The sequence below is a fragment of the Chenopodium quinoa genome, unplaced genomic scaffold (genome assembly GCF_001683475.1).
Source record: "Chenopodium quinoa cultivar QQ74 unplaced genomic scaffold, ASM168347v1, whole genome shotgun sequence".
NCBI lineage: Eukaryota > Viridiplantae > Streptophyta > Magnoliopsida > Caryophyllales > Amaranthaceae > Chenopodium > Chenopodium quinoa.
The window spans coordinates 1635968-1663744 of record NW_018742987.1 but is presented as its reverse complement, the minus strand read 5'-3'; the positions used below and the strand labels follow the sequence as shown (position 1 = coordinate 1663744).

Sequence of the window (27777 nt, the reverse complement as noted above, 5' to 3'; positions counted from 1 at the left end):
CTCTATATGTTCACATGAAATGTGTCATTAGTTTTGTCCAAGTGTAAATTATTCTTCTTCCAAAATATTTTCTTAATGTACCATTTAGATCAAAGTTTCACACTTCACAATATACTTAGTATAACTTTACCTATGAATATCTTTAATTATCCGTAGTAAAAAAAATAAAAATAAAACAAAAAAAGTTAATATTTTAAAATTATATATCGAAATGATTCGACCTTGTAAGATCTCACATGATGATTAATGTTTTTCCTTATGTGTAAAATCACAAATTATAGACAAAGAATACTATGTGAATTAATGAGTAATGTATACGTAGCCGAATAATGCATGCAATGTAAAATAGAGCGAATGGTGGAAATATCTTTAGAAAATTATTTTTGTAAATAAATTTCCTTAGCTTATAATATCAACAATAATGAGACAACTTGAAATAATAACCAATGAGAAAAATGGGAGAAATTTTTTAATAGTTGTACATACGTATCTCATTCCATGCATGCATTTGTATTATACCGTCGTATCTACATATCATATTCATATACGTATACAAGACTTTACATATATTTATTTGGTGAGATACTGATCCAAAAAGATCCGACAAAAATATTGTGTCCAAATATCGTATTAAACTACTACTGTAACACCCATTAATTTAGATATAATGACCAAGCAAGACTTGAAAATTGTGTATTTATATATTGGTAATGTATTATACACTTGAATACTTAATCAAAAAGACAATGGTATGAAATTGTTAATTTTCAAGCATCTGTTTTTTTTTTTTTCATTGGCGGCTCCAACTTTGGGACCCATTAATTAAAATGACCTAAGATGCTGACAACCAATGTATAACTAAAAAACGTGTGATGACATACCATAGGATGCTAACAACCAATGTATAACTAAAAACGTGTTTTATTTTAAGTAGATAACAAATATTTTGAGAGTGTAAAATAGGCCATAAAATAGCTCAAGTGGTTAGAACCCTCTTTTTAATTATAGGGGATTTTAAAATCGATTTTCATAACTCGCCCTTGTGGCTCTTCAAACATCAAAAGAAACATAAAAAAATATGTTTACATATGTAGATTGAAGTTTGTCAGGCGAAAAGTTTTGGTTTAAGTCTTTTTTAATCAATTCAAATGTGGTCGAATTATTCCTTAGTTAAATCGAATTTTTATCACTTACCAAAAAAATCCTAAATACAATTGTTTAGAGAAAGAAAAAAAAAATGTTGTTGTTGAGAGCTTGAGATGTGGGAACTTAGAGAAGGAGGCCCAATAAATTTATATATACGTAGTATATAAAAAGTCAAGTCAATAATGTTTTTAATATTATGGAAAAATAACGATATGTACAAATCTTGAAGTAACCTAACTAAAAACTATTAAGTTAAAACTTGAAATGCACACATACTATATATTATGGAATCCTTATTTTTGGATATACAATTGGGCTTAGAATTATCAATATACTATTTATTTTGGAATCCTTATTGTTGGATACGGACTTGGGCTTAGAATTGTCAATATTACAGATCCACAACCACTAGATGTCTTAAATTTTCAATCGGTACATTTTGTAAAATACAACAAATCTTACACGTCTACAACGTCATAATTTAAAATGACTATGTATGTATGCTTTTAAACCTTAGATTAACTTTGAAGAACAAAAGAGTCTTTTGACCAAATTACAATTAATATTACTATTATCGATCAACCACATGTAATTGATTTGCACTATTTTTATTTGTGTGTAATCAACTAATCAAACCTAAAATCAATAAAGATATTACTTTGGGCGGTTGGAACTTGGAAACCAAGTCATGATCAAGGAGGCCCAAGCAGATTAGTGACCTAAATAATGGTCACAAGATTCACAATACAATGTTCTCAACAAATTGACCATTTAGACTTTAGAGGAAAGGAAGTATATCTTGATTCTTAAACCAATTAAGGAAAATAGTATATGTTCTTTATAAGAGATAATGTGCCACATAATGAAAATTTCCTTGTATTGCATATACAATCTTATTGTTATTCTTTATCTACTTGGAAGTTAACTCACTCCATAAGATAAAGAGAAATTATCTTGGTTCGTTCAAATTTGTTGACAATTTGACATTAGAGATAGCACATATATATATATATTCACGCAATTGGAGAATTTCTGCAACGTTGTGTCACGAGCACAGGACAACGTAATCTGCCATGATCAAAGACGCCCACAGCAGAAGAACCACCACAACACTAATTGAAATGCCAATTGGTGTCCATTTCAACGCAATAATCTGTTGCACAAGATGAATTGTAAGCTTACTTTTGTACTCCGTATCATTATTAAGCTTCAAAATTGTAGAGGTGATCAAGTTGAGCCCGGCTTGATTTTGGGCGGGCTTTGAACAACTGTTTCCAGCCCGAAATCGGGTCAGGCCTGGCCCGTCTGATTTTAAAAAAATTTGGGCGGACATAGGAAATCAATTTTATGCAATTTTGTTTGGTTTTTTGCCTGGCCCAAAAAGCCCGCTTGCCCTGTCTAGTTTGGGCACCCAAAGTTTGGCCCAACCCGATAAATGGGCATATTTAACTTTGGCCCGACTTGAACCCGCCTCGCCCCTCCCATTGATCACCTCTACAAAATCGTTCTTTCGAATTTAAGATTGTGTACCTCAAGACGCCGAGAACCCCATATTGGTGAAACAATTTGAGGAGCAGCCATCACAACTCTTTCCATATAATCTAGTAATTTAAAAGCAATGAAAACTATTAAATGATGTTTTTATACTCTATCAAAAACAATGTAGTTTAGCTTTTCACAAAATTCATTGAAAATATGAGCTAAATAATTGGAGAAAGAGCATTTTTAATTTACCTAATTGCTTTCTATTTTCTATAACTGCAGACATAGTTTCTATTGATATACTCATCTCTTGTCCACGATTAGCATTCAACTTCTTTAGGTTAGCTTGTGTTCTTGTGTCAACATATTGTTTCCTAATGTTGATAATCACACTATCTACATATAATCAAACAAGATAAAAAAAAAAAAAAAACATAGGATTTAATTTCGCGCTATAAACATCTTCAAGATAATCAAATTAACAAACAAAAGAGGAAAACAATATTAACAATACAAGTAAGAAATGCTTACCAAACTTGAAAAAACTATATGGTCTAGTAATTTTATCCATAAGTTGATCGCTTTGAAATTTCTCTAACTCATGTCTCAAATCCTCAAGGTAATGAAAGGCTAGTGTTCTTGGATATGAAGAATCACACAATGTGATGAAGCAAACACCACAAGCTACCAAACAACTTATAATGACCATTAGAAAAAATATGTTAGCAATACAAATTCGCGTAAATTAAATCAAAACTTTAGAGGGGAACTTGCTAGGGATATTATACTTGAAAGAATGTTGATGATCGAGGCGAATGGTCATCTTTGGATTAGGTGCTAAAGAACCTCTTGAGATTTCTTTGAGAATGAATTCAGCTTGTTGTTTGTAGTATGGTATGTTGTTGTAATCTTCATTGGCATACCTTAGACCTTGTGACATTGGCATGCCATCTCTAATTCTTCCAATTATTGTTAGCTTAACCATTTAATTTTGTTTTGTGATTATACTTTAATTAAAGATTGCTTTATATAATTTTGAGATTACAAACTAAAGATAATTATTAGAGCGTACTAGGGGAAAAATGGAATAAAGAAGGGTCTTTATAAAGATAAGATAACTTGGAGATCAAGTAATTCCTTATGACTTAATACTATGTTATGCCATTATTTTTTTTTCAAGCTAAGAAGATGATTAAATTATAAGAATATACTTGTCCTTGATTCAATATTGTGTTTTTAGCCTTTGCCTTGCGTGTATGAAGTTTGCCACTTTGCCTCACTTTTATGCTTTTAGCATTTCTTTTACTTTATAACTTAATTTGTCCAAATGTTACGTTATGAAGGTGGTTATTTTATTCCTTTTATGAACATTGTCCTTTTTTAACTCACATTGATAATGTGGTGAATCCACGCACTTTTGAAAAAGCAACAAATTATGTTTGAGCTTTCTTGAGCATGAAGAAAAAAGAGAGAAAGATGAATGATAAATCTTTTACTTTGTCAAGCGAATTCTGCAATGAATGTTTATATGAAGAAAAGAGAGAAAGATGAATGATAATTCTTTCCGAGCTTGTTCTGATTGACTGAACTGAACTAATTGAAGCTGAATTGAACTGAACTTATTGGAACTAAACTGAACTGAAAATAAGCTGAAGAGAACAAGCCCTTTATCTAAAATTAGTTATCATAGTCTAATTTTATCAATATAATGAATGTTTTGAAATAATGATGATTTGGTATTAATATACTTTGATTGATTTATAAATTTGTGAAAAATGTATGTGAAAATAACAAATACTTTAAACTTACTCTGTTACTCCGCATCATTTTCTAGATAAAGGAATAAAGATATATGTCTAGAATTTTTGTGCAAGTATATACATGTATAGAATACATTGGGATTCTTTTCTTAAGAAAGCTAATTGGACAAAAATTTAAATTTACAAAGGTTTGAAAATTCAACTTTACTATTCATGCATTCAAGATACATCTAGAGTCCTAGACATAGTAGAGTAGCACAATTAATTTCTTACAATAATTAATAATGTGTCACATTGGAGTAAAGCATACAAAGTAGATAAAACTACTACGGAGTACTTTTATACGTAGTACAAAATAAATGCTACACTTAACTTTTGCATTATTCACCTAATAATCACTTTAATCAATTTTTGTTATTTATATTTAATATATAAAGTATAATTATACAGTTACTTACTAAAATCATCTTAATATACAATTTTAATATTGTATCAATTTGTTTTATAATTTAATTATTGATAATTAAATATATATTATCCGTTAAAGTTTTCCTTTTGAAATATTTAAATTTTGTTAATATTATGTTACAAATTGTCAAATAATTATAAGCAGTGGAATAGATAAGGAAAAAAATACTCCGCAATAGGACTAAATTTAGTAAACAGGAAAATAAAGAAATGATTTTCTATAAAATTCATAGTCACGGTACATACGAAGTACCAATCAAAAATAAAATTGAGGCAAAAACAAAAGGATCAGAGATACAGAGAGTTATTTTTTTTTTTAGGTAGAATATTATGTTTTATACATCCTCGACACTTTTTAATTATGATTAGTGTACGAAAGATTAGTATAAGTGCAACATGCACTACCTAAGCAAAATATGATAAAGAGGTAGTACATATCTAATTAATAGGGTTAATGTTTTTTAAGTCTTTCATTCTCTAGATTTCTTTTACAAAATATAGAAACAAGGGGGATAGATAGAATGATCGAGGTAGTTCATATCTAATAAATAGCTGAAAATAGTCATAGAAAAAATCACTTAAATCTAGATAATTTCATTCTTTGCTTTCAGGACAGTCACTAAATTCATACATGCAGGAAAATTCAGATAATTATTTTGTCATATTATTTATACTCCCTCTGTGTTTTTTTAAGTGATATATTTTCCATTTCTGACCGTGTTTTTTTAAGTGATATATTTTCTTTTTTGGCAAAACAATACATTAAAATATTATATCTCTCTCCTCTCACGGTCCCCACCCAAACCCACTACTACTATTTTATTATATCTTTCATCTCACATTCATTACTTTTCAATAAACTATTAACCCCACTATCTATTTTTAACAATTCTTTAATACTCCACTACCCCACTTACCTCTTATTTTATTTAAATCAATTAAATTGTCTAAAACTATGTGCCCGTCAACATGTATCACTTACAAAAAACACGGAGGGAGTAGTAATTATTAAATATCACCTAAAACAAAATCTTACTACTCGAAAAAGACTACAAGTAACTGAAGTTTAGTCCACAAAAACTCTGACACACACTCTCTTTGTCAAACACAAAAGACTATTTAATATCCAAGTGGTGTACTACTTGGGATTTTTCTCATAATAAAAAATGGAAGAAAGTACATGTTAATGCTAACAAATTAATGCGAGCGATAATTTTAAATGCAATTTAAGCATTCCTGCAAGATTACATACTTTAGGTTTTCCTAGCTCGGCTGTCCTTAGTAATGTTCTCCATTTATACAAGTATAGGATATTTAATTACTTAGTACCAGTATTTAGCGTATAGAAGAAGCATGAATTATATTGAGTGGTTGGACATAGATGAAATTTGATTTCAAAATTTATAACAAAGTTATGAAACTATAAAAGCTTAAAAGGGTCCGATTTGACAGTTTGGGGCAATCCATATTATTAATATCATCAATATCTTTTTTTTTTTTAAAGAAAAAAAAGTTCACTAGAAATATAGGATTGAACTAAAAATAAGTCACAAAAATTGAGTCATAGTGGAATTTAAAATTCTAATTTCATGTATATATGTTTATGTTATGCAAATTCAATAAAATAACTTGATGAACCACAAATGTTGTCAACACCCCCTATTTAAAAGTATACACCGTCTGCCATTCGTAATAGATTGGTAATTAACTAAGAATATACTCTATACCATAGTTACATACTTACGTGTACACAGAGGCGCGGGAGGGGGTACAATAGGGGACAACTTTCCCCCCTCTTTTTTTTTAAAAAATACTTTTTTTTTTTTTATTTAGAAGGAAAAAAAAAACATGATAAACGTGATCGACTAAGATAAGAAGTGTAAAATTGAGTTTCGTTGTTTAAATCTTTTTTTGTTTTATTATGTTAATTATTTAAAGCTCAATTTCGAATGGTTTGAATTCCTAATTATAATTCTTAAAACCAATTTTTTAACTGGTTACTTGTTTAAACTCCAATGTTAGGGTTGTTAACTTGTTAAGGATGTTAAACTTTTTTAATAATTTTGATTGTACATAGAATATGATAATTGAACTATTATTAATTTATAGTTTTCCTTGTAAAAAAAAATTATAGTTTTCAATTCGGTTAGAACATGTTAAATGATTCACCTAATTCAAACAAGCCCAACCCCAAAAAACAACCCAATCATCAATATGATAATTGAACTATTATTAATTTATATCATTGATTGCTTTCAAAGTACGATCTAATATGGTTATTGAACTATTATTGAGTTGTAAAACTTTAGCTATTACGGAGTAAAACTTTTTATGTGTTCAAGGATTTTGGATTTTATTTATTTATTTATTTTTTCTCAAATTATATGATGTTTATTTGTCGTCCTCCAATTATAAATTCCTATTTCCGTGCCACTACACGAGTGCACGCACATAATAAGTTTATAATAAATAAACTCTCAAGATTGAATGGTTTTGTCTATATGATTGTTCATTACTCATAAACAACGACATATTGCTTCCAAAAAACATTAATTTACCTTTTTTTCCAAATAAAAAAAAAAGAAAAGAAAAAAAAAACAGAAAATTACTTAATATAGTTGCAAATGGTAATTAAATGACATACAGCACTATGTATGTCAGTATGTACTAATGTTCAGAAACCTGGATGTTGCACTTCTAACTTAAAGACATTCAGATTCAGATTCATCCTCCCTCGAAAAATCTTATCACTCATTGATGTAATTATGTAGATACTTTTTTTGTAAAGTGTGTAGTTTACTCAACCTTTTTAATGCTATAAATAAGAGGTCCCTTTTTTTGTAAACTCATCAACAAATGTACCCCTTTGAAAAACATTATTATGGTAGTTATAAAAAAAATCACAAAAAACACATCTACAATAAGCTGTAAAAAATATAAGAAGAAGAAATATAATGAAAATATGTTCAATAATAAAAGGTGTTGGTCTCCTGAAGAAGATCAAAGGCTTATTGATTTTATTCGCAACAACAATGGTCGTCCTTGTGACTGGGACTCTCTCCCTAAGCTTGCAGGTTAGCATTTTTTGGATAGAAAAACAATATTTCCACCATCTGTATAGGTTATTCTTGATTTAATGATGATTGTCTTACAAAAATTGTCAAAATAAGAACATCATTTACAGATGGTGGAAATATTGTTTTTCTATCGAACTTTTGGATGAAATTTTTTCATATAATCATTGGTTCTATTCCATTGTTTAATTGAGCTATTCTTGATTTAATGGTGATTGTCTTACAAAAATAGTCAAACTAAGAACATCATTTACAGATGGTGTAAGTATTGTTTTTCTATCGAACTTTTGGATGAAATTTTTTCATATAATCATTGGATTTTTCTATTCCATTGTTTGACTGAGCTATTCTATTAAATAACATGTCTTATTCAAAGTGAAATAATAGTAACAACATTCTTCAATAATGAAAAAAATTAAAAATTAGTATGCATTGTACTTTAAAATAAGATCATCGTCTTGGAAAAAAATTGCACCAGCCGGGAATCGAACCCGGGTCTGTACCGTGGCAGGGTACTATTCTACCACTAGACCACTGGTGCTCCTTTGCACCTTTATACATTATTTTCACTAGTATATTACAGTTGTTTTGACTTTTCTTATTTGGATAAAGGTGACATTAAATAGATTTTCATTCATGTAATATTACATGATATGCGTTATGTCTTAGTGTAACATTGTTTATATGTATAGGCCTAGATCGATGTGGAAAGAGTTGTCGTCTTCGATGGGTAAACTATCTAAATCCTGAGATAAAACGAGAGCCTTTCTCTGACCATGAGAACAAGATTCTTAAACAACTTCATGGTCTTCTTGGCAATAGGTATCTTATTGTTGTTCAAATGTCATATACTACATCTGTTTCATATTAAATACAACTTTATGTTCAAATTTGAATATTTGAAGCATCAACAGGTTTTTAACAGAAGTCAAAAACTTTGACCTTAGGCCCAATCGGGCTAAGTTAGCCCAGTCAAGCTATGTTATAATGGATTGTTTGATCGCTCAATAGGCTGATTGGACAAGCGTAGCCCAATCGGGCGCACATTGAATAGGACTTTTGTACGTTAAATTTGCCCAATCGGGCGCACAAGTCTAATTGCACCCAATCAGTGTATTTCGGATGAGCTTAACCTGATCGGGCGATTGTGTAACCTGTAGTTTCCTACGAATAATAAAGGAAGCTATGAAAATCCTAGAAGCATATTAATCGGAAACCCATATAAATCATAATGGGGGTTAAAATTGCTTTAACAACAGTGTAAACACGCCCCTAATTCTTCATTTCCCATAGTAATTTTCAACTCCTAGGTTGTTTAAACAGTGCTTAAGAATTAAGATGTATTAATTAGTATTCATGCCATATCTGCAGGTGGGCTGCAATAGCAGCAAAACTGCCAGGAAGAACAGACAATGATGTAAAGAATCAATGGAACACCCATTTTAAGAATCACACAACCACCAACATGTTCCCAACAACTACACATATAACCAGGCACATGGCACAATGGGAGAGTATCAGAGTAGAAACCGAGGCTCGGTTAACATACGAGTCCCTCTGCTTCCCCTTAGGATATCCTACATACAACTCTGATACCTTCCTGTCTCTGTGGAACTCTGAAGTCGGAGAGTCCTTTCGGAAGATTGAGACCTGTTCAGGTATGACAGGCCAAGTTTGGCAGCCTGTAAGCGTGAAGAAAGAGCAGCAGGGGACGTACTCAGGGTCTGATGATTTAGGTGATTCTTCTTCAGATATAGCAATGAACATGTTGCTGGATTCTCCAGTAAGTGAATAAGTGATTAGAACTGATTAGTGCCTGCACTGAACTTTTACTAACAGGCATGAATTGCATAATATACGATCTTGCCAAATTTTGTCAGGAATTTTAAAGTTAGTAGCAAGGATTAGAGAAAGACAGTGATCTGATATTTGTGTAGTAGAACTTCATTCAGTGCTGGTTAGCTTCAAAATTAACATAAGATCATTTTGTATATGTAGATCGCGCTTCTTAAGCAGTTAGTGTGTAATGCCTATCTACAGATTTTAGAACATATTTGCTGATTACTGAGAACTTCACTAGCTTTGCAATATGAAGATATATTGAAGAGCTGTAAATCCTTACTGATATCAGATATGCACTGCAAATTTGTAACAGAAAACAGGAAAATCTAAACGATATCAGACATATTTGTGGTCCAATACACATCTTATGTACATATCACAAATCATATCCACATAAGAAAACAAACATGTAACAAATTTTCATAAGTCTGCCCAAACTATACACCTGCTAATTAAATAAATAAACCATGGAACACTTGTACAAATAAAAATAAATTAAGACCTTTTTTGTTCTTTCCTTTTCACCCTTTTCACAATCTAATTGCTTGTTTGATTCACTTGTCCTTTGATATAATATATTCACATAATTCTTCTCAGAACAAACCAAGAATTTTCTTGGGGGGCTTTCCTGTGGTGCGATATTTAGCAGCCAACTCTTCTGTTTTGACAATATCCTCAGCACGTTTGGCTTCAATTGACGCCTTCTTTTCCTCTGCTTCCTTGTGAATCATTGCCACTTTGTTCTTCATTTTTTCCGCGTATTCTGCCTTCTTCTTTTCCAACTTTTCCTGCACTCATGAAATCCTCATCAGCTAAAGAGCCTTCTATCGCGCATCACAATATACTTAAAGAGACAAAATCAATGGCAATACTATACCTCCATCTTTTTTAACTCAGCCTCAGCAGTTGCTTTCCTGCTGTTCTCCCATGCCTCTACATCAGCAATTTTCTTTTGTGCCCTGCTCAATTCATTTAGTATATAAATGAGTCCCATGTTTTCCATCAAAGAGTATCGTTTAGATGCATTATTCAGACGACAAAGGCTTAAAACTAGAATATGGTTCAAACTATACTAGATTTGTAGTATGTAACATGTAAAATCTGTCCAAGAACAGCTCTAGAGAACATTCTGAGGACTGGTTCACTTAAATTTGTATTCGAAACATTGTGTTTCAGTAATTCAGCCTGTCCCTCAGCAACTTCAAGACAAAACAATGGAATGATGACATGACTGAAAGTAATCTTACTTGTTTTCGACTTTGCACTTCTCACTTTCTTCCCATGCTTTGATCAATGAGTTCCTCTTCTCGGTTTGAACTCTTGAAAGCTGAGCATCTGAATGCAACAATCAAAATATATGTAAAATCGCAATAACAAATACTGAACTCATTTACAATAAGATGAATGACAATATTACCTCTACCAGTTGAGCCCTCTAAAGGCTTTTCCTCTGAAGACTTCTCCTCTACAGGCTTCTCCTCAGCAGGAGTCTCTTCTTTAGGCTTATCCTCAGATGATTCTGTAACCTCTGTCCAATAAACACATTAAAATCAAATTATTTACTAAAAGTCAATTACAAGTATATCATTATAAAAGTTAATAACATAGTGATTGAATCAAAAAATCACTTTTTGGTTTCATTTATATGCACACTACTTGTTACTTGTTAGTGTCATTAAGTACAAAGTGATATACTCAAGACTAAGGTTCAAGCTTATCATCTGATCGTGCTTAGATTAAGGCCGAGTGGCCTATGTAAGCTCGCTCAGATGATAAAGCCGTAAAGGAGCAAACCTAAGACTTAGGTTCAAATTCAACAAAATTGTCTTGTTGCTTCTTATGAACCAAAAAACAAAAAATATAATGAAACCTTAAGCGTACGCTAGAGCAAAAGATCCTTTTGTCATCTTTTCGTAGTCAGTAAATCAATTTCATGTAGATTATGAACTATTGGAGTGAACATATTACTTTCTTTTTTAGGAACATACACTTTTTAAAGATTTAGTACCTATTTCAAGCTTGAGTACCAGAAACAAAAATTGTACAAAGTGTACTTTTCTTTTGGTGAGCTATATCATTCAATAAGTATCAAAATTCAAGCCTCACTAAACTAAATAGAATTAGGGACAAAAATTGGTAGCTAAATATCAAATTTTAATCATATCAACCATACCATAGATTTTTAAAAACACAATTAGAAAAAAAAATATAATAATAAAAAATCGAAAACCCATGAAAATCTATATCTTTGTAACCATTCAAAATCATATTGCAAAACCAAAAAAAAAAAAAAAAAAAAAAAAAAAAAAAAAAAAAAGCATGATTAAAAGCACTTATCCATGAATACTACTCATCAATGGATATTTGGCTATTACATGATTTTCTTAAAAGGACCTGTTTATTAGTTGGTCATTTTAATCATCTCACCATCACTTGATATCATATTAGAAATCCTATGCATTAATCAAAACCATAATATCAAAAAAAAAAAAAAAACATTGTAACAACTTTTCTTAAAAAAATAAAACCCCATTTATAAAAAAATTCTAAATACAGCATGAAGCGCCTTTAATCTACTCAAACCAAACTCACACATGGACAAATTCAGAGTAATTAAAACCCCCATCAAAAATAACAAAAAAATAATAATATTGGAGTGTTATAATATCCACAAAATACCATACAAACAATATAAAATTATAAAAATTAAACTAAAAGATATAAAAAATTAAATTTAAAAAAAAAAACAGAGGAATATTATAACTAACTTTCAACAGAAGCAGGGGTTTCAGGAACTTCCTCAGTGGTTGCAGGAGGAGGTGGTTGAGTTTCTTCCACAGCTTTCTCTTCAGCAACAACCACAGTTTCCTGCGCCTCTACGGCCGGCGCAGGTGAATCTTGCGGAGGAGTTTGCGGTGGCGGCGGCACGACAGTTTGAGTCTCCACCATCTTAGCTGTTTCCTCTGCTGTTGTTGCCATGTTTATCACTTGGTATTGATAATAATACCAAGTTTATTATTATTATACTTTGTTACAAGAAAAACCCAACAAAACAAAAGCAATAAAATCAGATAAGAAAGAAGTTGAGGGGAGTTTGTGATAAAGACGGTAGTTTATATTAGGGTGTTTTTGACAGTAGTTGTTATATTAGCTGGAATGAAAACTAAGGTTGAATGATTTATTGGTGTAAGTAATCAAGCAAACCCAGAAATAAATAAGCCGGAATGGCCTTTTCATACTTTGCATTCTTTTTCTCCTCTTTTTACGTTTCTTATAATTATTAATTTTATCTTACATTATGTTTCGGCAAAAAATGGCTTACCGGGCCCCATTGGGCTGCTGATGTGCCTCGTGGGCCTTCGTCGGACCTGCAAAATGAACTCCGAGCCCCGGGTGTGGACCCCGGGGCGGAACCTTCGACGCTCAACTTAGTACCAAACAATGGATATTTTTGAGAGAGGTTTTTAGGAGAGAGAGGTGTTTCATGGTCATCTTAATGTAACAGTGACCAACCCCCTTTACCTTTGCCCTAAGTAGGGTATATATAGAGGTTATGAGTGGGCTTTTGGACCCAAGCAACGTAAGACTTATTTGGACCTTTTAGGCCCTTTGGTCTTATGAGGCTATAATGGAGCCTACCCATTATAGTACCCAAACAACTAGCCCCCCAGACCCAATTCTATTTGAAAAATGAGTTGGGTTTTATTTCATTCCCAAATAAGTCATTCAATAGAAATTGGGCCGGAGATTTTTGTCTGTTTGGATTTATGGATTGTAGTCGGTGCTACTTTCTTAGATTCAAAGATCGTAAGAGACGATCACTCCTTATCCAAGGATCATTAGAGTGTTGCTAGAGATATTTTTCGGATTTTGAGGTTGTCAATTTTTTACCTTCATTCGATATTTTTTGGATTTAGAAGTTTGTCAATTTTTGGCCTTCATCCTATCCCTCACTCTTGATCCGAGGATACTAGGAGTTTAACAAGTGCGATCACTCTTTATCCGAGGATAATAAGAGTTTAACAAAGGCAGCTTTCTTAGAACCGAAGATCATAAGAGTCGATCACTCTTTATTCGAGGATCATTAGAGTGTTGCTAGAGATATTTTTCGGATTTTTGAAGTGCGTCAATTTTTGACCTTCATCCTATCCCTCACTCTTGATCCGGGGACCGTTAAAAACGTCGAGTGTTGCTAGAGATATTTTTCGGATTTTTTCGAGGTGGTCAATTTTGACACTACCTCATCCTATCCCTCACTCTTGATCCGCAAACCGTTAAAAACGTCGAGTGTAGCTAGAGATATTTTTCGGATTTTAGAAGTATGTCAATCTTTGAACTTCATCCTATCTCTCACTCTTGATCCAAGGATATTAAGAGTTTAACAAAGGCAACTTTCTCAGATCCGAAGATCATGAGAGGCGATCACTCTTGATCCGAGGATCATAAGAGCTTAACAAAGGCGACATTCTTAGATCCGAAGATCATAAGAGGCGATCACTCTTGATCTGAGGATCATAAGAGCTTAACAAAGGCGACATTCTTAGACCCGAAGATCATAAGAGGCGATCACTCTTGATCTGAGGATCATAAGAGCTTAACAAAGGCGACATTCTTAGATCCGAAGATCATAAGAGTTTTTCGAGCCTTCGGATACGTGGGTCCGAAGGGTACTCTCGAGCCTTCAGATACGTGGGTCTGAAGGGCTTTTTTATCAAAGGCAACACTCTTTGATCCGAAGATCATAAGAGTTTAAAAATTTCCAACTCTTTTAGGGGTTAACCCCTTGTCCCCCAGAAACTGGTTTATTCGAAGTACTTCGGTTAAACCGTGTTTCTAGTTGAGATAGAGAGGTATTTCTTGTCATCGTTAGAATGATATTTTTATCACCATCATCGTGAGGATGAGTAATGGGATGATTATTATTTTTATCATCAATTTCTTAAGGATAATTAATGATTTTTTTTTTTTTGTAGAAAAATATTGATCCGAAATATTGGACCCATTTTCTTTTGCTGAAGAAATTTAGATAAGTGGGTCTAGATGAAAGTGAGCCCAACCCACCTACCATAATTTGATGGCCAGGGAAGATATTTGGGGCTTTATTTTCCCACTTTATTCAAAAATGTATACAAAGTATGAGCTTTCACTTTCACTCCAGTATAAGCAATAACAAAATTATACGAAGTATATATGAATTATGGTAAATGAAATTACCAAAGATATTTGCTTCAAATTGTTTGCTTCATCCGGATTATTACGAAACTTTTGAAAAGGTTTCGATTTTGAGGCTAGGAGCAATACCCTCGGCCTCGGGGATTCAGCTTGGTGGCTCTTCAGCGACCCCTTCGGCTCATATCACCTTTGGCTCGGCATGAACCGGTTTCGGCTCGGCTGAACCTAGATGGGCCTCGGCTGAACCTAGATGGGCCTCGGCTAGGAGTCAAGCTTCGGCTCGAATTTACCTTCGGTCCGACACCCCACCTTCAGCTCGACCCCACCTTCGGTGTGGCCGCCTCGGTGTGATTTTAGGACTTTCGGCTTATCCGAAACTTCAGCAAGGCCCGCGACCTCGGCGGGGGATAAGGTTCGGCTTCAGCTCAGATGAACCTCCGACTGGCTGAGGGAATTTCTTCAGCTTCGGATCGGACCTACTTCGGCAGCCGGGTGAACCTTCGGCTGGGAGTCAAGCTTCGGCGAGGGTGAACCTCGGCTAGGCTCGGCTTCGACCATGGCTAACCTCGGCTAGGAGATAAGCTTCGGCTCGACAATGGTTATCAGCCTTGCTTCGGTCTCGGCATTTGGGAGAGCTGAACCACCTTTGGTTTCTGCTGAAACACCTTCGGCTCACACCGAACGCCTTCGGATTAGGCTGAAAACATCTTCGGTCTCGGCTGAAGAACCTTCGGCTTGCCCAGAACACCTTCGGCCAGGGCTGAAGCACTTTCGGATAGCCTCGGCTCGATGAGCTTTGGATTCCTTTTGCTTATCCGAGCTATTTGCTTCGGCAACCTTTGGCAAGGACAACTTCGATAAGGAGCCAAAACCTTAGCGGTAAAAGCCTCGGCAGACATGAACACTTGCTTCGGCTGTAATGAGCTTTGGCTCATATGAACATCGTTAGTTTGCTTCGGCTTATGTCAAGATTATTGGCTTAATAGCTCAAAACTCAATTTAATCAAGGGTGAATTTTACCCTTGATCTGTGAGTTCAATGAGCTTTGTCGTCTAACTTATCTGTTTTTCCATGGCTCTTTTCATCTGTTTCGGCTTCCGAATTTTTGCAGCTTTTTTTTTTATATAAAGAAGATGACACACTTTCTTTTAAATGCTACTAGGAATCAGGAAATAAGAAATGATGAGAAGATGTGGGACTAGGGGTGAACATAAACAGGACCGGACCTGAAAACCGACCTGAACCGGACCTGTTGGGACTGGACCTGATTCGGACTTGTAGATTCAGGTCCGGTCCCGGTCCTTGAAAATCAAGGTTTCCGGTTCCGGTCCGGATCAGGTCCAAAACCGGGGTTTTCAGGTCCGGACCTGAAACTCGGGAAATTGTGATTTTTTTTTTCAAAAATCAAAACAACCCATCCCTGACTTTTCATCTCTAACCCTCAGGCCTCAGTAACCCTAAGTTCCGTAACTCCCTCACTCTCTCTGCTCTCAGAGACTCTCAGCCGACACCCTCCCAGCAAGCCTTCCTCCCTCACGCTCTCAGGCGACCACCACGTCCACCAGACACTAGACGCCCACCGCCCTTCTGCACGCTGCATCAGCCACCGCTTGGCATTGTAAGTTTGTTTTGTTTTTTTCTAATGTAAATCTAATTATATTCGGGTATTTTGTATTCAAAATAATAAATTTAGTGTGATTATATGATTATTCATGTTTCAATTGGTTATAATGATTGTTTGATGTTTGCATGTTGAATTTCTTTTTTTTTTAGTTCATTTCTTTCAAATTCATGTTTTCTTTTTTTGTTTTTTTTTTGTTTTTTTTTTAGTTTAAGTAACTGTTTTCGATTTCATTTGTTTCGAATTCTTGTTGAATTTTGGTTTCTTTCGAATTGTGAGTTTTGTTTAGGGTAAAAATTACCCATGACAAATGGACCAATCCGGACCTGCCACGTGTCCACCACGTGGGCCAATCAGCGTCCGCCATTTGTCACCTTAAGAGGTCCAACATGGACTAATCAGGCCACGCCACGTGGCCTCCCATATGCCAAATAGGCAAAATGGCCACCAAGGCCCAAAGTCCGAGAGAAGCCCAATTTGCCCTGGTTAACCTAAACCTAAAATTGGCACGCTTCTCAAGACTATAAATACTTAATTAATCCTCATTAAAGGGGAATCAACAATTGATGACTCTCACCTAGAGAAGTCTAAACACATTGATCACTCCTCCCCTAGAGGAACCAGATCTCTCACCTTTACTTTCCGCATTTATTACTCCTCAAACAAGTACTAACTTGACCGTTGGAGGCGGAGCTCCCACCACAAGGAGTCTCCGTTGTTTTGCAGGTACAGGCGCAAGGATACCAGTCCCGGAATTGTAACTCTCCCGCAGGACATCAGAAAACCCCGAAACAAGTTTAATTTCTGTTTTTTCTTTTTTTACTTTTGGGGTAGAGGTATTCGGGGCTGGCTGGGGGTGGAGTATCGTGTGGGTACTGATTGTGTTGTTTATGACAAAGATAAGGGAGTATGTACTGCAGTACTGATTGTATTGTTTATGCGTTGAGGCAGGGTGTAACACTTTTTCAACAAGAACAAGGACAGTGAACTATATAATACGGAGTACTAAGTAATTTAAATTTGTGCGTTGAGGCAGGGTGTAATACTTGAATTTTTGGTATGTCCATTGTGCCCTCCTAGTTCTTTGATTCATTTACATACATAATGTTGTGCTCTTGAAATGTCTTAAACTTGAACTTTTTCTTAGCAAAGAACAATCCCTCTGTATGGCTATATATACAGCGTTGTATTCCTCTTATCAATAATCAATACAATCACCTATTAATCCTATACTTTATTCATAATCTCCGATATGCATTAATGTTGGTTTACTACTCTCTTGCTTCATTTACTGACATGTTTTTGTTTGCTCATTACTTGCTTCGTGTATACTTGATTAAATATTTAGAAATAGATACTCAGATGCTTTTTTGCCATTCATTTTCCATTCTTTATATGCCTACTTAGATTTGGTTTTATTAGGAGTTTCTAGTACACTCTTACAGTCACTATCATATAATTTTCTGTTGGCAAATTGAATTTTACACCTTGATGATCCTGGACTCAAATTTTCCTTGTTATGCTCATTATTTTTCCCACTCTTTTTGTTGGCGAGAGTGATTTTTATGCTGTTATTTTACCAATAAATGTTTTTGTATGTCATCAACTGGCTGTTTTGTAATTAACTACTCTGTAATGCAGAGGATCTTGCATCTCTAAACATAAATGGCCTTTCTATTCTATATGGTATGATATACTTCGTATATTTTTACTACTTGTTGGTAAATTGCTATTAGAAGATTGATACTTCTTGTAGTTTGGATGCCACCATAAGCTGCATTGGTTATTATCAGATACTAGGCTCATTGCTGCTCTTATCTGTTCATCTATTTCTGTTTATGCTGCTTCTATCATTGATACTTGTAAAACATTCAGTCTGGTCTCAGGGCGACTACTTGTAACTGCAAGTCTGCAACCAAGGCTGTTATGTACCCTTGCAGGCCTTGCCTAAGTGGCTGGCTAGTTGAGGGAGGAGGGAATCTGTGCTTTTTTCTCACTGTCAAGATTGACAGATTTTGACTACAGGATATGTTAACCTTGGCATGCTTGAAGATTATCATTAATGCTGCCAGTTCACACTACTAAACACTGGGCCAGTTCACACGAAGTTGTTTTTGTGGACTCATGAGTGTGAATCACGCAATCAAAGGGAAAATAACTCGTCAAAATTCAAGTTGTCTTTGGAGAATTTATGTATTTCTAGTATTTGACGCCTTAGAAACTTTATGTAATTTTATGAATTATTTGTTAATTTTACAAGGTTTGTATTTTTGGTGTTTGAAAATTGGGGCTTTATAGAATTTATGTAATTTTGTGATTGATAATTTGAGATTTTATGTAATTATTAAATTATGTAACAAGTCTAAAAATCACAAAACAGGTCCATATGCAGGTCCAATAGGTTATGTATTAATAAAAAAAACGAAAAAAATACAAATCAGGTCTGTTCAGGTCCAAACCTGGATTGGACCTGATTTTTCAGGTCTGACCCGGAACCGGACCTGTTGAATCAGGTCCGGTCTCCGGTCCTCAAAATCCCCTGATTCAGGTCCCGGTCCCAACAGGTCCGGTCCAGGTCCGGTCCGATTTTGGACCGGTGTACACCCCTATGTGGGACCAACTTTTCTATTCTTTACAAAGAAAAAGCGAGTAGTAAAAAGTAGGGGGTTGAACTTTTTACTTTTGACGGTGGTTTCATCAGTTTGTAAAAGGCAAACTAATGAAAAGAAAAGCAAGAGTCATGCTTTGAGTAATTGGCAGTAGCTTTTTTGTGAAGATGTTAGAAGTGAATCTTCTTTAAGCTACCCGTATTATCTGGTTCGCTTTTCACGGTAGAGAACGATGACCATAAAATTATGGGTTTTCATGGGTTGTAGTACTCGTCTTCCCACAGACGGCGCCAAATTGTTTCGGAAAAAAATGGCTTATCGGGTCCCATTGGGCTGCTGATGTGCCTCGGATGTGGGCCTTCGTCGGACCTGCAAAATGAACTCCGAGCCCCGGGTGTGGACCCCGGGGCGGAACCTTCGACGCTCAAGTTAGTACCAAACAATGGATATTTTTGAGAGAGGTTTTTAGGAGAGAGAGGTGTTTCATGGTCATCTTAATGTAACAGTGACCAACCCCCTTTACCTTTGCCCTAAGTAGGGTATATATAGAGGTTATGAGTGGGCTTTTGGACCCAAGCAACGTAAGACTTATTTGGACCTTTTAGGCCCTTTGGTCTTATGAGGCTATAATGGGGCCTACCTATTATAGTACCCAAACACAGTATATTCTTGTATTTGGTAAATAATTAATATTCAATATTTTAATTTTTAATGATGATAATTTGATAATAAAGTGAGATGTAAAAGCAGGTAAATTACTATATTAGTATGCAGTCACTATGAATTTGGCTTCATAAGTTACAAATAGGGGATATGTTGACCGCACCCTTTTTTTTTTTTTTTTTTTTTTTTTTTTGAAGACTTGTTTTCTATGTTTAGTGTTTTTTTGATTTCCTGTTTTGGTTATCTTAAACAAACAAAAATAAAGAAATTCCTATTTTGGAGGATACTTTTTTGTTATTTCTAAATAAAAATAGTTGTTCTTGAATGATATCTTGAGCAATAAATGATTTTCTATTTTTTACTTAACAAAGTTGTTGAATAGTTAAGTGTTACATAGTAGATTGACTAAGGTTAATTAGATAAAAGAATACGATGAATTATACGTGTAAAGAAACTAATTAATAAGAAGATGACGTGGTAGTTCCGTGTCCTTCCCATTAGAAAAATTTCCGGATTGTTTCCAACTGCTAAGGCTTGTTGATTGAATACAAATCATTGGAAGGTAGACTCACCAAGCAAATCGACAAGTTAGCCAATCATATTATACAGCCCATTGTATTAACTCTTGAATCAATTAATTATTATTAAATCAAATGTTGAGTATGATTTCATATATTTTATACTCTTTATGTTCATGATCATGATACAGGCGAGACAATCCACTCAGGACCCATGATGTGAACTGATATTTGGTTAGATTATGCCATTTTGGCCATACTGTGTACACATTAACAGAGTAGTATAGCTGTAGATAATTAGTGTTAAATCATTATAATAGCTTTAATATGTTTCAATTTAAGAAAATTAAACGTAGTTATCGTTAATCTTTATTTTGTTCAGGATGTCAATTATACAGATGGGGATATCTCTCGTCTACAATACAACCATAAGACGAGAGATGAGCAAACAATCTTTGCGTATGATACTAAAGTTTGCCTTACTAGGATTAGTAGTAATATAACCATCAATTCCAGAATCCAGATGTAGTGTAACAAAAGGTGTTCACTGTACTTAGCAACAAAGGTACTACTACGTATTATTTTCACTTCATGAGACCACTAACAAGATTGTCACTTACATAAAAATATACTACGTAGCTGATACCAACATGACTATACATCAACCTCGAAAATAATAATACAGGGAAACAAGCATTCAGAATGGTATGATATTCTTCGTTCCAGTTTTCCCTATATCCTATAAGTGAATACCAGACATTTAAATAGCAGAATAGCTGCTATATTCCTCCTCTGGTTCCTGATCCTTCTGAGCATACACCGTGAACAAAACAAACGCACCAAACAGTACAGTGGCGATGGCAGTGAAGTTGACAAGATAAGCCTCTGCACCAACTTTGTCAAGGCCTGCACTCTCAAGGAAGGTAAGCTTCTCCAGGAACCCTATTGCTGCATTTGCAATGGCTAATGAATACACAAATATTCCGAACAGAACATGCCATGGAAGTGAATCAGCTCTCAGGGATGAGCTCCCTCCTGGGTAGAAGAATGTTACAAATCCATATACCCACTGCAAAAATTGTCCCAACAGTTTGTACCACAGTTAGAAGTTGAAGGAAAAAACACTCACGGGTCTATATTTTAAAGATACTAACCACAACAATTGACAGCAATCCAGCAATATAGTTGTACTATACTTATATAGTTTTATGCTGGTTAATTGTTAAAGAAACCGTCTTCAGAATTCATTATGACATAAAGGTTAGTCAGACATCAGTAAACAGTTCTATCTTGTTGGGCTGAAATCGTGTGACTGTCACTTACCAACAGAACTTATTAAAGATCACAAAATGTGAAGGACTGAAGGGGAGCAGAGCAGTCATGGATGAATAGTCACTTTTACAAGTTTTGCCCCAGTTGCTTATGTGTTGCCAATTTTCAATCACATTAAATTAAATTTATTTGTAGCCCAAATCCCTCTCGGCTGCTAAGTTTCTGAAATCATCCAATTAGTAGCTATGAAGAATTCACATTTTCCATCCATGAGTAGTAAGCTTGGTAGTTTCCACTTTTTATTGATCATGGCTCATGAGGTTACAGTATTTCCTGAATCATAAGCTTGACATCTGCATCCTTTAATGAATTTTAGTAAAGTATAAGAATTTACCTGAAGGCCATAGAGGACAATGATGCCGATCCCAAGCCATGAGTGCAAGCTGTACAAGTTCAGGATTGAACTCTCATTATGGAATTTAAATGCAGCCCATATACCAACAATACCAAGAATTAGTGCAACAGCATGCAGCACTAGATGAATCACTTTCTTCACTTCTTTCTTGAAGGGCAGAGATTTGTAGCTTACAATTGCTGCACAATTGAATTGTAATTAGTATGTTATAAAGACAACCTGAATTTTCAGCTAAATTAAAAACGGATACTAATATGTTATAGATTAAGAGTTTGTCTGATCTATTACCTTCACCTCCAAGTATTATGAAACCAATCAGCATCAAAACAGGATGAATCTGTCAAAAGAAATAGCTAATGGTTAGTGCTCAGTGTAAATCCAGACTGTTCAACAAATCCCATCAAAGTGACAACGTTGCTGATAAAGCCATCACCATATAGGTTTACATCATAGCTACCTTGGTACATGAAATGGGTAGTGGATGATATTGCCTAACTAGCTTTATATTTTAGTTCGGGAGAAGTTACAATGCAAGCAAACAGTTATAGCCTAGATGTCCTGTAAGTGTAACAATGCAAGCTACCTTCAAGTTTAATACAGATGTTTTAAATCACAGAAAGACACATTCCTAATCCTTCCTCCAGAGAGAAAATAGATCATTCTAATGTAGTTGTTAACCTTTCTGTAAGCTAGCATTTTGTTACCTTATTAACTAAAGCTTGATGATCTGAAGTCTCATAGCCACATTTAAAGAGACAACCAGCTAATTCATCGGATAATAATTGAAAAAGATGGAATATGAAACCTAAAGAAGCACTAGTCCAGTAAACAAAGATCAAGTACACCCACTATAAACGCAATTCAAAGTATAAAGGATGGGGAATTAGTTCAAATTGGCTCGCACACTTCACTTCACTTGAGCTATCATTAAAAAATATTCATACCTCACACCGTGACTTGCTCACAAGCTAATTTCCTAGAACCAACTTCAATGATTAACCTATGATGAATTTCACTTCAAAATTACATCTGTTCCGAAATTTGAGTATTAAGACAACCTCTTCTTTTTAGTGACCAGCAAGTACCTTCCTTCTAATGGATCTTCAAGTCCCAATACTGCCAACATTACCTTTTAATTCTACTCCATAATACATTAACATTTTGAAATAGACCTTATCTCAATACGGTAGGTCAACAAACATGGTAAAGAAGCGCTTCAGAGTCAATCACTAGCTGTCAAATTATAAAGCACATATTAAAAAAGCAAGACTAAAATATTAAAGAAATTGTTTTCACTGTTTAAATAACACCATGTTTCACACGTTCCACATGAATCAGATAGAAAGGGCTAAGGAGATCCAGCTCACCAAAATCTATTCTATCTGCAATCCTAAAACATTTCCACAAAGGGACAAAACACCTTATCTTATATTGAAATGAATAATCTACCTTAGCAAGAGGTTTGATACATCATACCATATGCAGTTTCAAAATACTGATTATGTATTTTCCTTGCATAATGGTTTGGAAATCCTGAAAGACTTATAATTTTATAAAGGACAATTTAGGAATCTTGAAGCTTGGAAGGGGAGCATATCGAGTTATTTCAGACAATTATCACATATTCAAACCTTGGAGTTTCTTGTACTAGAAACATTTTTCATCAAGGATGTCCAAGAAACACAAGTCTTGGTTGCACCGTATCAAATTCAACGAAGGGGCTAAATAGACTTGTATCATCTAGACAACTAGACACATTCTTCCAAGTTCCAAAGAAAATACTCTTTATCATTTGTTAAAGACAATCATCTGGACACTAAAGCCAATGGGCTTCCAACTGCTCACATACTAATACTAATAAATATAGAAAGTCAAAAACAAGTGCAATTTTAATTGTCACATACACACCTATCTCATACCTAAACCAACCAAAAGTCCAAAATTATCATCTTCTGAGGGATACAAGCAGACAATAGAATACTGCGATCTAACACCCTTCAATTACACAGCTTCCCATTAGTGCTTATAGTTGATTCAAAAATAAACTTAAACTAAGTAGAATTACTGCGAGATTGGTGGCTTCATACATATTTTTTTCCTGTAAAGTTTTTTTTTTTTTTTTTTTTTTTTGGGTGTTCCCACCAAATTGGGAACTATAATCATTGATCAAATTCCGAATTTCAGTAAAATAAAATCATCAGTCCTATTCTTGGGACAATTAAAAATGTAAAATGACACTACTGTAAAGCAAAAATAGGGAAGTAAAAAAATAAAATAAAAGGGCAAGATCAAAAATGAGGGAATGGTAGTTAGGGAACATACGTTGAAGATGAGGCTTTTATTGGTAGTTTCCCAGGCCAAACCACCTCGGAAGTGGATGCACCAAACCAATACCATCACTGCGCATGCTACCGCTAGCGCGTGTACCACAAACGTTAATGGAGTTGCCTTTACCACAACAGCCATCTTTCGCTTCTCCTTTTCTCTCTCCAGAATATCTCTGATCTCCTTATGTATTGCCAAAGTTCGTTGTATTCCAAAATCCAAAATAAAATAAAATAAAATAAAAGCTAAAAGTCGTTATATTTGGTAGCTAAAGTATGGTTTTTTTTTATCTTATTCTATCGGAGGAAATTTCGACTTTTATTTATCTTTGGCAACTTGAGATATTAGCCGTCAGATTAAGATTCCAGATACCTGTATATAGAAAAAGGATAATGTGGAGAAAAAAAAAAAAAAAAACACTAAATTGGACTACGTGGAAGGAGAGTGAAGGACCTACAAGTTTAAATTGAAGGTAAGGTCCTTAAGATCCTATTGGTTTTGGGCCCACATGGTCTAGAATTCGTGTGTCCTTCACGGACTACCGCCCATTTCAGTCTACATAAGCAGATATGAATGGAGTTGAGGTGGTCATATGGCTAATGAAGAGGGAGATTATGTGTTCATTTCAGCATCACTAGATTTATGCGATTTCATGTGAAAAATATTCAGCTCGAAATACATGTTTTGTTAATTAGATTGTCAATTATAAAGGGAGAGATAATATGAGAAATATAGTCAAATGTATAAAAAAAAAAATCATAGTTACATAGTACACTATTCCACCTAAATGCTAAAATCAAGTACTGTAGTATACATTGAATAACATTGCATATCTTTACACTAATAACTATGGAGTACATGAAATAAGCATTTATTAATCACCTATCTCACCCTTAAACCAATAATTGTTTCCTAAAATAAGAGTACGTGAAGAGAATAGGTAAAAATAAATTCTTGTTATCCCACCAATCAATAAAGTTATAAAAATTCGAAAATAATAACCATATTCTTATTATACTATTCACCTAAGATGAAGTACATAAAATAATGATTTGTTAACCTCCAACTGACCTTAAATCCGTATTTATTTCCTAAAATAAGACTTTATAAGTAGAAAAAGACATGAAAAAAATCAAATCTGTAACCCTAGTAGTTTAATACATAACACAAGTAGGTAATCAGGTATACGTTTGACGGATAAAAAATACGTAGTATAAAGGAGGTCACAATCATTTAAAGTTTTTGCTTTTATGACCTAACTAGAAGAAGAATTAATGAGTTGTACCCAGCTCTTAGAAGCTGTGACAGTTTCCCTCAGATTGAAGTCATTGCTCAGTATAATACTTTAATGTATGTGCCTGCCACAATCACTTGAATTCAAGTTGAAAAATAATCTGCTTGTAATTTATCCTCTGTTTTGGAGATATGTAGATGCTCTTGATTTGTAATCAAAGAGCCAAAACATCCCTTTCAAAAAAAAAAAAAAAAAAAAGAGCCAAAACATGCTTCTAACACTTGCTACAATACTACAAGTTCATGAGTTCACCAAAGATGCTCTTTCAACATATAAATGGACACAAGTCACAGTCTCACAGAACATAATGTAACAAACTTCCAAAGCACAATAAAAATACAGGCTTAACCCTATATAAAAAAAGAAACACACATTTTATGCTCCCAAATTTATATAGACAAAGCAAGAGTCATTCATAAAACAATGCAAAATGACAATTCTATCAATTTTATGTTCATCAAAGTAGAGCAATCCATTCCATTCCTAATATGCATACATTCAACCAAATTGAGCAGCAGTATATCTCTATAGTTTACACTTACAGGCTTTGGACTTTGGACTGGTATGTGTGGATACCAGTTAGCCATGGACCGAAAGAATTACTCAACTTAGCCCACTAAATTGTCCCAGTAAGTCCAGTAAAAGGCTTTATACAGATGGGCCCAATTGATGAGGCTACACCGACCCATCTCTTATCCTTGCCTTTAACTTTTCCAGCGAAGCCTAAAGCTGATAAAAGCATATCTTGATGCCTACTCAAAGGTGCAAACAGCAAGCATACACATCTTGAAGTCTACTAACAAAAGTGCCAAATTAAAAAATCCTTCAAACTTATGAGACTGTTCTATTTGGAGACACTAATAGTGATTACATGAAATTTGGGATGTTGATTAGAAAAAAGGATCTATCTCCTCTTCTAAATTTTTATTTTATTTTATTTTATTTTTAATAATCATTGTTGTTTTAATTGTTACAAGTTTAATTCCTAGCCCACTCAATTCCTGTCCATGTTCTCTAACTTCTCTCATTCCCTCACACCCTCTTTTGCTTTACAATTGCAAATCAACAACACTAAATCATGTGCAACAAGGGCTAGAAAAAGGCCCAACTCATTCAAAACCCACATCTTGTCATATGAATCATGTATGTTTAGCATAATGCATTATTAAATATAGAGGATACTAGCTTCAGCATTCAAAATACTTACATTGAGTTCTATTACCTCGAAATTTTCATCCCTCGCTTTTAATCAATAATACCTAGATGACTCATTCGGGCCTCTTTCCCCTCTTTGCGAGAGCGAGTGTCCTACTATATCAAGTGAGTGTCAGTTATTTTCTCAGCATAGAAGGGAATTCTTGACTTCATTACCAATTAAATTAAAAAAATGCATGACCTTGAAAGTTGTAAACATGTTCCATAACTGTCCCAATAACATAATTTATACTTTATTATAGCTGCGTCCCCAACAAGCTGTCAGATGAAACTATCTACTCCGTAATATTCAACACCAAACACCATCTAATAAGTGGGGACGAACAAAAAGTTACAGTAGAAAAAAGAGTGGCTTGTTTACTTAAATGACTCATGAATGCAAGATAATGCAACTATGCAAATGGGGCAATAATGGACAAAGATATGTTTTTCCGCTAACTAATGAAGGCTAAACTAGTGTATGAAAAACTAGAAACTTTTGTATCTCCAATCATATAGCCTATATTATACATCTATCTCATCATAGTTCAATGAAATGACAAAAGCTTTATTGGGAAATACAAATTATAAACCACTTGATTAAGCTTTACATTAGACATGTAGTGCAGGATTAGTTAACTCCTTAATTACAATAGCCTAAAAGAGGTCAATGATTATTACTTGTACATGGCATTATAATTAAGTTGACTAATGTACTCCTAATTTGTAAAAGGCATTACTGTCTGCCGCTGCACACGGAAAGAAGATTTTTACCGACATAATCTAACTTTTTAACTTCGGTTAATCCATGCTCTAGCATTTATTGCTGCAAAAGAATTAAATGTGCCTGAGTACTTCCCTAACCACTCAAATCAGTAGTAGGAAAATCTACTCTTTTTATCCTTGGATAATACTCTACGCT

General features: G+C 34.2%; 4 protein-coding genes and 1 non-coding gene across 5 annotated transcripts; 1 reads left to right on the top strand and 4 right to left on the bottom strand.

Annotated features, from left to right (window-relative positions):
* Positions 1-1930: 1930 nt before the first annotated feature.
* Positions 1931-3681, bottom strand: LOC110729451 (25.3 kDa vesicle transport protein-like). The gene is made up of 5 exons (XM_021909185.1): positions 3417-3681; positions 3160-3323; positions 2881-3024; positions 2677-2747; positions 1931-2299 (listed from the first exon to the last, which is right to left on the bottom strand). The coding sequence occupies exons 1-5, from the start codon at positions 3611-3613 to the stop codon at positions 2192-2194; spliced, it is 684 nt and encodes a 227-aa protein (XP_021764877.1). The 5' UTR covers positions 3614-3681; the 3' UTR covers positions 1931-2191.
* Positions 3682-7639: 3958 nt separating this feature from the next.
* Positions 7640-10101, top strand: LOC110729670 (transcription factor MYB41-like). The gene is made up of 3 exons (XM_021909441.1): positions 7640-7930; positions 8623-8752; positions 9302-10101. Exons 1-3 carry the CDS (start codon positions 7738-7740, stop codon positions 9723-9725), a joined length of 747 nt encoding a protein of 248 aa, XP_021765133.1. The 5' UTR covers positions 7640-7737; the 3' UTR covers positions 9726-10101.
* TRNAG-GCC lies at positions 8401-8471 on the bottom strand. The gene has a single exon. It is a non-coding gene; the product is annotated as a tRNA-Gly (tRNA).
* Positions 10102-10117: 16 nt separating the features above from the next.
* On the bottom strand, positions 10118-12993 carry LOC110729671 (remorin-like). Its single transcript, XM_021909443.1, has 5 exons — positions 12541-12993; positions 11190-11300; positions 11020-11107; positions 10650-10731; positions 10118-10560 (listed from the first exon to the last, which is right to left on the bottom strand). Exons 1-5 carry the CDS (start codon positions 12749-12751, stop codon positions 10366-10368), a joined length of 687 nt encoding a protein of 228 aa, XP_021765135.1. The 5' UTR covers positions 12752-12993; the 3' UTR covers positions 10118-10365.
* A 7835-nt stretch (positions 12994-20828) lies between these two features.
* On the bottom strand, positions 20829-24676 carry LOC110729669 (transmembrane ascorbate ferrireductase 1-like). Its single transcript, XM_021909440.1, has 4 exons — positions 24365-24676; positions 22331-22379; positions 22022-22221; positions 20829-21424 (listed from the first exon to the last, which is right to left on the bottom strand). The coding sequence occupies exons 1-4, from the start codon at positions 24506-24508 to the stop codon at positions 21116-21118; spliced, it is 702 nt and encodes a 233-aa protein (XP_021765132.1). The 5' UTR covers positions 24509-24676; the 3' UTR covers positions 20829-21115.
* Positions 24677-27777: the final 3101 nt, after the last annotated feature.